This window comes from Perna viridis, chromosome 15, assembly GCF_037379345.1.
Source record: "Perna viridis isolate PV_CMFRI_1.1 ecotype Kerala chromosome 15, ASM3737934v1, whole genome shotgun sequence".
Taxonomy (NCBI): Eukaryota; Metazoa; Mollusca; class Bivalvia; order Mytilida; family Mytilidae; genus Perna; species Perna viridis.
In genome coordinates, this window is record NC_142459.1 from 12,749,588 (window position 1) to 12,763,753 (window position 14,166).

General features: G+C 32.9%; 1 protein-coding gene across 1 annotated transcript; it reads right to left on the bottom strand.

Annotated features, from left to right (window-relative positions):
- Nucleotides 1-2,066: 2,066 nt before the first annotated feature.
- On the bottom strand, nucleotides 2,067-7,702 carry LOC148596975 (neuropeptide S receptor-like). Its single transcript, XM_088563965.1, has 6 exons — nucleotides 7,421-7,702; nucleotides 5,392-5,527; nucleotides 4,736-5,070; nucleotides 3,453-3,555; nucleotides 2,770-2,844; nucleotides 2,067-2,428 (listed from the first exon to the last, which is right to left on the bottom strand). The coding sequence occupies exons 1-6, from the start codon at nucleotides 7,472-7,474 to the stop codon at nucleotides 2,250-2,252; spliced, it is 882 nt and encodes a 293-aa protein (XP_088420091.1). The 5' UTR covers nucleotides 7,475-7,702; the 3' UTR covers nucleotides 2,067-2,249.
- Between the last annotated feature and the right edge of the window lie 6,464 nt (nucleotides 7,703-14,166).

The following is a 14,166-nucleotide window of genomic DNA, read 5'->3' on the forward strand; positions in this document are numbered from 1 at the left end:
GTAAAATGTAAAAAAAAACCAGAAGCATGCATGTCAAAACCCAGCAAATCATCAGAGTATTTCTTCTCTATATGATCTCGGCATCCCTGTATGTAGTCAGACATTGTTCAATAGAATGTCAGTCAAAACAATAAGAGTTTTGAGAGAGAAATCTGCCCTAAGATGTGCATTTTAGTGCAGTTCGATGAAATAAATCAATTAAACAAAATGATATTGAGAATCTCGTCATTTTTCCTTGATCCTTGAAATAGTTGAAGTGAACTTTCAAAACTATTGGGTTTTATCATACATGTACCATGTATTACCTGATTCTTACTGAGACTGATACTGAAGACTTCATAAGATGTCTGGTTAACACAGGTGTAGTTTTGACAGTTTTTATTGTATTTTTTACCTTAAAAAGTCATAAAGTATTCACAGTGCACACCACAACGGAGTTAAACAATGTTTTTATTATCCGAAGGAGAATGCAATTTGCTGACTGTGTCTGTTGAAAACGTTATTATGAATGCATGACCATATGAGATTTTCTTAGAATTGAACTCTTGCGATTACACGCGATTTTTAGTTATTTTTTTATATTTGTTTGTTGCACAGTTAGTAAAACAGCGTATGTTTCCCTCTTTAATTGCTGAAGACAGGCCTTTCGAAATTTTTGGACATTATTTATATCAAATGTCATTTGGCAAACCTGATAACGTCGCGTTAAATGATTCACTTTTCCCCAATTTTGTTTGTTTGTTGGCTTATCGAATGCGCTACGTTTTTTTTTAGAATATTTAAATAGTGAATTGGGTTTGGTTGTGTAAATGTCTAGCACTATTTGTCATTTCTTTTGAATATGAAAGAGACTGCATAAAATATTTACTTGGCGAAGGTCGATTTTCAGATAAAAAATACAATTTCATTTTCCACTCTCCTAACGCAGTACTTCTACAGCGAATATACCAAATTACTTATATCATATTAAAACATAACTGAAATGAAAACAAAAGTCCTCAAACATCTAATATAGAATGTCTACAATGCTGCCTGACGGACAGGCCTAAGGAGGTAGACCTAGATAATTCTAGAATCAGTGATATGTTTGTATCAAATGAAAGCTTGAAAGACATTAGTGAAATTGAACATGATAAAAATATATCACTGATTTCAGTAGTTATGCCCCTTACTCTAGGCACCCCCCCATTTGGATCCACCACTGGTATTTGATTTATTGTTAGCAATGTAATGAATCATTTTTCTAATTAAAAATATAGCACGATTATTTAGTATAATGACGTTCAAGCCTCAACGATCCTTAAAGTCGGTGCTGACAGTTGATCTAAGAAGATATTTTTACTGATTTAATCATCTTATTTCGTCTAGCTTTGTTGACTAGTTCATACTCCCCCATTAGTTATACGAAGAAACTTTTATTATTATTTTTTTCGGGATGAAATTATGATACAGAACCACTTGGTATAGTCAGAAATAGCACATTTGCAGACAACTCACTTTTTATATTTACAAAAATGATATTAAAATTACAACAGAGGTATTAGGTTTTGTTTTATCAATATACAATATACAATTTAAAACCATTTCCCCAAGAAACATTCCGTTTCTAATTTTGTATTAATTTATGCTCCGAAATACTAGAAACAGATGTATAGATAATTGACGAAAAAACTAAAAAAACACATAACTAATTGTCAAACGAAACAAGAAACAGACAATTTTTAGATATGCAGATTCGATTTACAACAGGTATTTTGTTGTTGTTATTATACCAAAGTGCATATGGTGTGACGCATCAAGTGTCCCTTTTGTCTCTACCGTTTACACATTTTATAGTTTTACTGTTGTTTTTGTTGTTTTTTTTTTTTTTTGTTTTTTTTTTAGATTACTACATTTTTCGTTGCATCATCAAACATACATATATCTACGTATTATTTTCTTTGCAATTTCAGAAATGTTCATATTTTTACTCATATGCATTTAAAATGATGAGTGTCAATTACATTTTGTATCTCGAATTAATTTAAGATAATGTAAGATAATTTGACCGTTTACAAGATCACAGAAAAAATATGTAATTTTATATTACGATATAATTAAAATATTAAACTTTTAGATATATACTATAATAGAAAAAAAAAATAATTTGAAGAATGTTTCAAAATTCCTTTGCCCGTCAAGCGTAGAAGTTATTTCTTCTCATCCGACTTACTGTTGGATTTACGTGATAATAAGTTGGTTCCGTATCGTCATGTCGAGTTCTTTTCTAAAGTATTTTGTTTGAACATCCTAAAGTTAAGTGTTAAAATCAACACTGGATTAACCGCACTGTTCAGCGGTGCAAAGGCGTTTGGAATGTAAAAAATAGCACAGCTGGAAATCCCTACGGCTATAGACAAACTGTACGGTACCCAACAGACAATAAAGGCTGGAAAAAGACAGATTTAACAGTGTTAGTAACATAAAAAGCAAATTGAATCTCTTTAAAACAAATCAATATAATTATTCCTCATTAACAACATGTCTCCATCAACGACCTTGAAAAATACAAATAACATAATTGTTTCTTGATTGGATTTTGCCTGTCAACCGTAAACACTATTTTATTCTTAGTTGGCATGGTTGCTATTTTGTTTTAGTTCTTTTGTCTGTTTTATAAAATTATCCTGAATAATGTTATAGGAAATGGATAATATGTCGAAATCTGAACATATCTATACATATTTAAGTATCTTTACCAAATAATTAGGTAGGTTATCGTTTACTTACTTATTCCAACAACGAGGGCTATGAGTATACTTCGTTTTTCAGCTTTAAGAATGGTATGAAACTGATTGTGATTTACTAGAAAAAAAAAAGATAAAAACAAATGCATTGCTTTTATTTCTATTTTAACAGTAACATCACTTATATTCATTTAAGGAATGACTGGATGTATTTTTTTTTGGTCTATGCAGATATGATCTAAATCATGTGGTGCACACTAAATAACCTAAGCAGGATAATTTTTAAGTGTGTACTCTATTTGTTATGTTATTTCAAACAAATTGAACAAAAAATGTAACAGTTATTTCTTATAAGTATCAAAATTCAACGAGTAAACCATAACAAAAAATTGATGACGCCACAAAAATTTAGATTGTGAGATGATGTACGAACTTTTGAATCCAATCAGTAACTGTGTATATTATGAAATTAAAGTATTTAAATGTATTCTTATTGTTACGATGTCTACCTTATGATAAATCTAACCGATCAGTGAGGGAGGTTGATTTGCTCCGAAACTTTTTTAACTCTAGAATAGTTTGAAAAGAAAAAAGTTCTGTATTCCTGAACTTTTATCATTAAATCGTTTCCTTTTCCTTTTTTTTTCTTTTTTGTATGGAATATACTTTGTCATATTGTAATGTGACAATGTAATTCGCTGGTTTTTGCCCAGTTTTACAATATACCTTGCGTATACGTCCGAACGATGTACGCGATATATCCGTACACTATTACCAGTATTACAGCGGGAATAAATGTCATTAATGCCATCTGTATAGGCAAAAATATCTACAAATGTATATTGTAAATAATTCAAGGCTTAATACAGTATCTTAAATAACCGAACCCACATTAAAATCGTATATATATATATATCATAAATTTTATTTTTTAATCTTTGCATGAATGAACAAATCAAAGCAAATTAATTCGACTGTTTTAGCTTAAACTTACAACTATAAATTGGCGGGTTTTGGATAGAAGTTCAGATCATTTCAAAATAAATCTACTTCACTCGACTTTCTAAACTATATGTTATTCACTAAAAAAAAAAAAAACAAAATAAAAAAAAAAACAAAATAAAAAAAAAAACAAAAAAAAAAAAAAAAAACATTATCATTAAATCTAAATTTTGATTTAACGAAACATATCATATATGTTTGAAAATGCTTAAAAAAAAACAGTACTTAACAAAACATGGTTTAGACAGAAACGTTGTTCTTCATATTAAAAGTAAGGGACACAACTCTCACAAATCATTGTCCCCGGTGCAGGTCCGGTGTCAAAAGAATAGGCCTGCAGCAGCGCTAAGCTTGTCGTAAAAGTCGACTAAATAGTGCTCACAACCCTAGTCAGGGGCTAGAGTGCTCTACCCACAAAGTAACTTGGTTGTGTGCCCCAGATGGTTCAATGGTGTACCCCTGACGTGTTACATGCTGGGGTTGTAAGACTATAATACGGAAAACCTGATCGCAAACCATAGTGGTGCACCGTGTTGGGAAAGATGCCACGTTCCTCGCACGTTAAAGAACCCTATTATTCCGGAGTAGGAATCATAGGGCAGCGCCACAGGAGGCTAAATTGACCGACCCTACCCATCTTTCACTATGTTCAGTGGCACTCAAAATTTGTCGACCCCATTATCCTTGTGTTCCGTCCCATTGTTTTATTTCATCATCATTTCACGTTCATTTTATCACCCACTTCATGTTCATCGCCAGAATATAGCTGAAATATTGCTGCTCGTGCATTAAACCCCAACAATCAATCAATCACAAATCATTGGAACGTTTGTATTCAGCATTTTACATCAATCTCATGTAAGCATCAAAGTAACTTTGACTGACTTCATTCTATTTCTAATAAAAGCTTGATAGTCTTTTATTATGATAAAATATGATAACCCTAATTCCATCTCCTTAATTCGGAAAAATGAAAACAGCAAAATGTTCTATTGATAATAACGTACATCTCCGTATTGTCCCCTGAAGAAAGGAGTGCACCAGACTTTCCCACTGTATGTCTTTATTCCACTATTTAGGTAGGGCAAACTAAACAAGGCAGCCAATATCCACGGGAATAATACCATTCCGTATCTGTTTCTTCTATTAGTTCTACCAGACCACAGTGGCTTCCAAAGTGCCATGAGACGGTCATAACACAAAGAAATAAGAATGTAAGTTGATGCAAAGAGGACAACTTGTTGTAAATACAGAAATACCGTGCAGGTATGGTCTCCGTATGTCCAATCTGTTAGCAACTGAACTGTTCTCGTAAAATCGTGAAGTATTGCTACAGCTAAATCTGTAGAAAGTAAGTTAAAACGTGGATAAGAAAAGTAGTAAAGTATGTTGAAACATACTTACTGATTGGAAATATTCGCCTTAATTTACTTTCGCGCAGAACTGAAGGTCCAAAAACTAATAACCAGTGAAACATATAGTACTTACTTCAGAAAAGATTTAGAATAGCACTAAATGAAAACAACACAGCATAAAAAATAAATCTCACTCTAAGCAATGTAACAATTCGTCAATATAGTAAAGATATTGGTAGGATTACCAAAAAAAAACTAGTTATCAATTGTTATGTTCAGGAATTAAATCATTTAATTTTTGATCTTACCGGTGATTGCTAGGTGTAGAACTAGAAGAACTATATTGGTTTTCTTCCTTCGTCTGATTAACAATACAATGACTATAGCATTCAAAATCAATGTAATTATTCCCTCAATGAGTGTGATAAAACCAGCAGCTCGTATCTGTAAAACAAACTCTTAAATTATATGAGTTTTATGCTGAAGAAGGATATCAGTTATTCGAAATATTCAATGTAAATTTTACCATCTTCTGGTAATGGTAAACATATTTAGACGTTTATTTAATTTATTGTTATGTTTCGCATCGTTTTTTAAAGATCCCTCACCCCGTAAAAGTGATTGTTGACTTTTATTTAAACGTCTCAGAATGTGACGACTCTATTCGCTACACTGCTCCATCGGATCAAATTGATACAGGAAAGATATGTACCTAAGGTAATTGTATTAAATCTGATAATAAGGAGACGCCAAACATGGATAAGATTGTAAAAATTTGACCATAAAAGCGGGCCATTTTAGTTTTACTTTCGAACGTTGAATACAGGTTTTTATTAATAGTTGTTTCTGTTAGAATAAAAAAGTTGCATATGCCTGACAAAATATCAAAAATAAGGTATGTGCATTTTATAGTAATATTCATCTAAAAAACGGATAATTAAATATTACGCAAAAAGTATATTAAACCATAAAAAAGGTAATGCGTAAGCAATATAGATATGCTTTTTTTTTGTCAAGTCGTTAAATATATCATTGATGAATTTCTGGCATCTGTATGCCTTGTTTCGTTTTCCTTTTCAGTTTAATTTTATGTTGCTGGAATATAAAGAGGCAACTGTTTCGTTGAACCCGTGTATCATAATGTTCTGGGGTCAGCTGCAGCCTTGTTTAGTTGTAAAAATGAAAATGGATATTTGCCATATCTATTGCATATCCGAAGCATTGCAACGATTTCTATGCCTATGCAATTTAATGACTGTTGGATATTGTCTTCGATTTCTGCAAGACATGCATCAAATTATTCTTTGAAACCCAAATACAGTTTATTTCTAGGGTAAAAATCTGTCACATTGACACTATAATAAATACACAATTTATTCTTGGTACATATTTTTGGCAATGGCCGGAAAATCGATTATTGACAAAACGTTTGGATGATCACCAGCAGAGTCAATGTTTATGCATTGGTTAGCAGTAGGGAAGGTTTTGTGATTGATTGATTGTTTGGGTTTAACGCTCGAGTAGCAGTATTTCAGCTATATTCAGACAATGAACATGAAATGGATGATAAAATAAACATGAAAAGATGATAATGATGAAATGAAAAGAGGGATGGGACACAAGGACAATAAGGTCGACAAATTTTAATTGCCACTATAACAAAAGGAGGGATGGATAGGGTCGGGCAATTTAGCCTCCTGTGGCGGAGCGCAAAGGTTCCTACTCCTATCGAATACCACAGCAAGGTTCTTTAACGTGCGAGGAACGTGGCATCTTTCCCAACACGATGCAACACTATGGTTTGCGGTCAGGTTTTCCGTATTATAGCCTGACAACCCCAGCATGTAACACGCCAGGGGTACCCCACTCAACCACCTGGGGCACAAATCCCAGTTGCTTTGTGGAAAGAGCGCCTAGTCCCCGGTTAGGTTACTGAGCACTATTAAGTCGTTTTTTACGACAAGCTTAGCGCTGCAGCCGGCCTATTCTTTTGACATACGGACCTACACGGAACTGTGGGTTCTAAGTCGTTAAGTACATTATTTTCATTATCGAAACGTGTACGTCAACAACAATATTTGGTTACGATCAATATGAAATTTAACGAACTTAAATAAAAGAAATTTGTGTATGATGAGTTCATTTGCTTTTTCAGGTTAATTGAGGATGGAAAGCTAGATATCTGAATTTAAATACACTTAAACAAAGGACAAGTAATGAAAAGGGAGCATAGATAAATCGTTACTGTAAATTTCTTGTAACTATGATAATTGAGTTTATCATGAAAAAGAAAAAAAAAATCTTTTAAAGAAAAGTATCATTTTACAAGTAACTTACCTCTTCTTTACAGTCATCCGAAACGTCAGTATTATTGCCATTAGTTTGATTCATTCTGAAGCCTCCTAACGAGTTATTATGTCATTGAATATCTTCTTGCTTAATATTGTCAAAAGACATTATATAAAATGATTGTAGTAAAATTTTGTTATCTTCATAAACATAATAGACATATAGAATAGACAAAATATACCAAACCAAACCACACGTTTGTGATAAATAGAAATTTGTATTTATCAATCATTCACTGGTATCATGGTTTTTCATATAAAGTTATATCACAAAAACATGTTTATGTAAACAATATATAATTTACATCAATTTCCCCCCGTGCATATCATATGATAATATCAACAAAATGAACTGGGAACATTAAACCTGATGATTTGATTCTGAATGAAAAAGGTTTATTACTTAAATAACAAATGGCACGTATGAATGATGTTGCTAATAACTGCATTTTAAACATGCAGATGGCATATAAACAGGAAGGTCGCGATGTCATATTATTATGTAACTATGGTATCAATTTTATTTCGTATGATATTTAATATAATTGGACACTAACATATTCTCTAGTGATATTTTTCTTCCAAGTAAAGTACATTTCTCAATGAAAAAAAAAAAAGATTATAGGGAGAATTTCAGAATCAGAATATTGTTGGCGTCAGTTTCTAGTATTGATATTAAAACACACAAATCTTTAATTTATTGCTGATAAAAACGATGTTTCGCTTTTGAAATTGATGTTTTATTGGATGTATAACATATCTACTAGTATACTTTAAATAGCTAAAATAAGGCTAGCAAATACATGATAAGAAATTAAAATACGTAACTAAAATTTTCTCGCCCGTATATAATTATTTTAGGCTGGATGAGAATTTAACATTTAAGTTTGCTTGGCTTTATACACCTACTTTGTGAGAGGTTCTGAGTTCGTCCGTGTGTTCTTGCTGACCATATAAACTAGGCAAGTCGTCACAAATCCTGCCGTTAAAAATATTTACAAATATTCTGTTAATGTTGAGGCATGTATATTCTCTGAAATTTGTATTTACATATCTTGATCATTTTATATACTATTGTGAATTCAGATAATGAAATTAATTGCGGTCTCATGCCTAATAAGGAGGTTGCCTGGGTATCAGAAATTGTATTTGCTAGTATTTGCTAGGGGTAATTTGGTGTTTATTTTCAAGAATTCTGTAAATCTACATGAAATAATAAGATTTTATATATGTATAAAAACCCAATTTTTGGCCTTAAAGCAGCTGGAACTTGAGTAAACTGAACTTCATTGCATCAAATACACATAATATGATGCACTGACTTACCAAAAATGTCAACGACATTCGGTTATTATCATTGAATGTGAAATCGTGACAAATACTAATCTTTTCATTTAATAAAATGGGAATACACACACACACACACACACACACACACACACACACACATATATATATATAATATTTCCTTATACATAAATATAAAAAAATAGACTTATGGACATATATATATATAATTAATGCATATGACTGGCAGGGAAATGCAAAACTGCGTCAATGAGTAGGATATATATGCACAGTTATGCTGAGAATTTCTTCTCCTTTGTTTTTAAGGAGTAATCAAGGGAACCATGTTATAGTGGTTATCCAGGGAGAAATACCAGACATGGAAAACAGATATACACAACAAAGAACATAAAGTACCTAAAATCATACATACAAAGTAACAAAACAAATGAGCAACTCGGACTCAACTTATAACTGGGGGCATGGACCAGGTGCACCGGTAGGGTAAGTGATGTATGAATAATTGGTTGGTGATAATTTGTCCATTGTTTAATTTATGTTATTGATTAGATTCAACATGTTGTCAGATGACGATGTTGTATAGAGGATGACGATGATGTGTAGAGGATGACGATGTTGTGTAGAGGATGACGATGTTGTGTAGAGGATGACGATGTTGTGCTTTTTATTATTTTGAATCAACGAATAGTTAACACCTTTAGTGTTATTTATGTCATTAATCTGAGATGTCAATCAAAAGTGTCAAATCTATTTTATGCTTGAACAAAGATTAGTAATGCACTCTGAAACATTGAACTTCTATAGTTTGATGTGCATGTGTGATCAAGTGCTTTTACAAATCTACGAGATAAATCAAACCTAATCAGTCGCCTTGCATTGCTTGTTTTATGCATTTTTCGCATCCCTCCTTTAGCACTCGTTAAAGTGTGTCTCAACGATCTTATAAGAGTGATTTTTCAAGGTATTTCTGTGTGTAAATTTTCAGGTTTGGTCTCTAATCTACCATAACTCTGAACAATGGGGAATAAACTGTGTGAGGTAACTTCTCAGTTCGCAGACCAGACACCATTCAACAATGCTACATGGAGGGTAAAATCAGAACGAACATTTTCGTCCCCATGCGGTGCTTGTAAAAAATGTTCCAAAGTCATCGCTTGATATTGAAGACCTTATTTTCAATGACGGCTATGTAATGGATTTCTATGGTTCATGAGAAAAGATTTTCAGATTTTCTCGCAACAGGCTATTGACTTACTTTGTTGTATGATTTACAAATAACTACTGTTGTATTCCATTGGAACTTATCCGAAATTAGGGGCATTTAGGAATTGTCTTAGACAAGTCGGTCATATCTGTCAAGTTAGTGTTCTGATAATGTAAACATGAATTGTTCACCTATGCAAAAATTTCATATAATTAATGGCTCATTGTCAAATTTTCACCTCAATGATTTAGAAAAATTCGCTTATGAAGGGCTTACACTTGTAACTGCTCATCATATTTCACAATACACCTTGACATAAAATGTAACAAAACGTTTATTACACATATACTAAGGTTACTCTTGAACTTTACTCAGATGATTTCCAGAATCTTAACAAGCACCAAAAGGGTTGGTGTATATGGATCAAAGTATTAAGTTTCGTTTACTATTTTTTTCATATACAATTTTCCATATTGAAATTTAAACCTGATTCCACACTCGAGTTCAAAATGTGATAAATGTTCCAAATCTTTTACATTTTTTGTTAAAGCATTGTTCACTCTATGGGTACATGAGGGCTACCAATAACTAATTGCATAACTTTCAAATTAGGATTCCGAAACAAGTTTTGAAAGAATTTGTAATTTTTTTTCCGATTTGCATGAATGGGTAACTAACTTAAGATGTAAAGATCAATGTACTTGCTTTTTTCAATATTATCTGTAGAAATTCAAAAATGAATCAGCTTTAAGACTATTTTCTTCACTGTACTGATTGCAGTGTGAGTATGAATATTAAGGAGAAGTCTCACTGTCCCATCGGAATGTAATGAACCATAAAAGAAAGCCCTGGATTGCCCATAACTGTCATTTACGCGGATCATAGGGTTATCAGGTACTTCTAATAATCGTAATAGGCAACCGAAACATGTATATAACCTGTCACTTCATAGCTAATGTTCATATCGTGCTGAAAATGATGGTTATGATAAATATTATACTAATGAAATACAAAATACAAATAATTGCCCTAATTCTCTAAAATGTTTATTACATCTACTTGCTATATGAATGTTCGCCGACTAAAGTTCACACTTCAATCGACAAATTTTAGGTAGAAATAATTCAATTAGCTTGTTGACTATTTTAAACAAAAAATATTTAGTATAATGTTTCAGATGCTGACAGCACACACAAACATATATTAAAATATTAATTTTGAAGATGTTAAAATCAAAAATGAAATAACCATGTTGACAATGATCTATCAAACCCCGTGCAGGTCCGGGTGTTAAAAGAATAGGCCTGCAACAGCGCTAAGCTTGTCGTAAAAGGCGACTAAATAGTGCTCAGTACCTAGCCGGGGGCTAGGGTGCTCTGCCCACAGAGCAACTGGGATGTGTGCTCCAGGTGGTGGAATGGGGTACCCCTGGCGTGTTACATGCTGGGGTTGTCAGGCTATAATACGGAAAACCTGACCGCAAACCATAGTGGTGCACCGTGTTGGGAAAGATGCCACGTTCCTCGCAAGTTAAAGAACCCTGCTGTAGTATTCGATATTGAGTAGGAACCTTTGCGCTCCGCCACAGGAGGCTAAATTGCCCGACCTTGCCCATCCCCCCTTTTTCCAGTGGCAATCAAAGTTTGTCGACCCTATTATCCTTGTGACCCATCCTTTATTTTTCATTTCATATTCATTTTATCATCAATTTCATGTTCATTGTCTGAATATAGCTGAAATATTGCTGCTCGGACGTTAAACCCCAACAAACAAAACAAACATGATCTATCAACTGAGTGAAATCATTTCGTATTACGCTAACTGTAAAATGTTTTTGATGTGTTAATCACGTGCCTTTACCCTGATCCATGCAAGTGTAATTGCCATCCGTCAATGGTCATCACTCAGTTTCCAATAAGTCACCGATATGTCAAATCGGTCTGTTAAACCGGTGATCACTTCCGTTTACATCTCATAACAGCTGATCGGTTCATATTTTTTTACGAAATTGATTATTTTGGCTGTCCACTGTTTCATTTTTACTAAATGATATCAATGAAGACATGAATTTTATACTTGTTAATTTTGTTTCAGGATTGAATGTTTTAATTTTTATTCTTAACGATGTGTAAAAGCAACGACCGTAGCCCATTTTTAGCGCGCTTCAAGTAAAATATGCGGCCGGTCAACATTTTTAGACGCCCATAAACTATCAAGATGAAACATTCATACTTAAATTGCATTTTGAATGCTTCGCTTATTTTTTTTCTATAATATTAAAGCTATCCATAAAAAATAGGCGATACACAGTGATTAATAAAAACATTGCACATAAACATGATAATTGTGTGCGAGGTCTTCACAAATAGTACAATTGTGTGTTTGAACGACTCATGATACATCACACATGAATTCAATTATCAAATAAGATTATCGTGTTTTAATGATATGAACAGTAAATGAAATAATAATGACATAAACCTTTTGGTATTGATATTTGAAATAAAAACAAAATTCAATATGGTATCGTATTGGATTCATCCCGATGGACATTGTGAAATTCACATAAATCAATCATCTATCAATTTACATGACAAAACCGCGGTCAGATCAGTCTGCGGTCTGTTTGCGACCATTCAATCATCGGTCATCGATCTGTCAAATATTTGCGTGGATCTGTTCAGGGACTATTCTATAAAACTTTATAATGAAGATGATTTGTTTTTAATTGACATATTGTGTTATGGGTATCGTAAAAAATGTTAAACTATTAGGCTAATCACTAGTAGCAGTAAACTTGTTCAATAGCAATACAAAAATGATTAGCAAAGTACTCCCACACGCTTAACGCGCCATAAAATTCATATAAAGGTCGAAGCGGTCATGCACTTTGGATATTTAGATAAATTCCTTTGATCTTCATGAGCTGATAATGTTGATGTCAGCAAAAAAAAATGTAATTGCTTTGCGCTATAATATTATGAAGTGAGTTTGTAATTGCAATGAAATTAATGGTCGTCGCATGAACTCATGGATCGTTACGGTATCAATGCACCATGGTAACGGATTTGTTCAACGTGTCATAGTTTTCCTTTCCTCTTTCGTATACGCTGAACTACTTTTTATTAGTAGCTCATAGGGTGTTGCTAGAAAAGCAGAGGACGCTTACCCTACCGGTGCACCTGGACCATGCTCCCAGTTTGTAGTGTAGTGGAGTTGCTCATTTGCTTTTGTTACTTTGTATGTATGATTTTAGTTACTTTATGTTCTTTGTTGTGTATGTCTGTTCTCCATGTCTAGTCTTTGTCCCTGGATTACATTTTTTTTTATTTCTGCTATAACCTTGGTTCTCTTGATTACTCTTAAAGCAAAGGCCATCAATTCTATTCACATTACACAACCTAATAATGTATAAAGATCATTACAAATTGAGATGAAATATAAAAAAAACAATTAATAATTGTTCAATGATTCAGTTATTATGAGTAGGTTTTGATACTATTCGGAACACAAATCAATGACATATTTTGCAGTAAACCTAGCAACGAATAAGTATTAGTCATCCTATGGGAAATTTTGTAACTTTACATGAAATAGAAACTTGAGATGAAAATTGTATGATTTTTACTTCAGGTTTTCTAATTAAGGATTAACAGTCAGTCAAGTTTCTGAATTGATATTCTGTATATAATGTGTTGTCAGACTTTCCTTTTATCTATAGCAACATCACTGTAGCACCTGCTTATACAGTTTCCATGTCACAACCCATTCGTTATGCCAGAAATTGTCAAAACTACTAAGGCATAATTTATCGCGCTTGACTTGCAATAAGGCTTCTAGATAACAGGGTTGCATTGCTATAAGATTGAAGTCATCACTACAGAAGATTTATGGTCGTCATTATGAATTAATGGATCGTTTTAGTGTACCCATCGGCAATGAATATCGATTTGTTCAACGTGTCTTAGTTTTCCTTTTCTCTTTCATCTACCCAGGACATGACTTTTTATGTTGGCGGGTGAAAAGCATCTGGTCTGTGTTCCCAGATTTAAATGACTATAAGATGCTGTTTCACTTTTGTGTCTTTGAATGTATTATTTTGTTATTGTTTAGTCTTTGTTGTGTGTGTCTGTATGTCCAACTTTGTCGTGGATTACATTTGTTTGATTTCCGCTTGAACCTTGGTTTCCCTGTTAACTATTCTAAAAGCAATTATTCATATG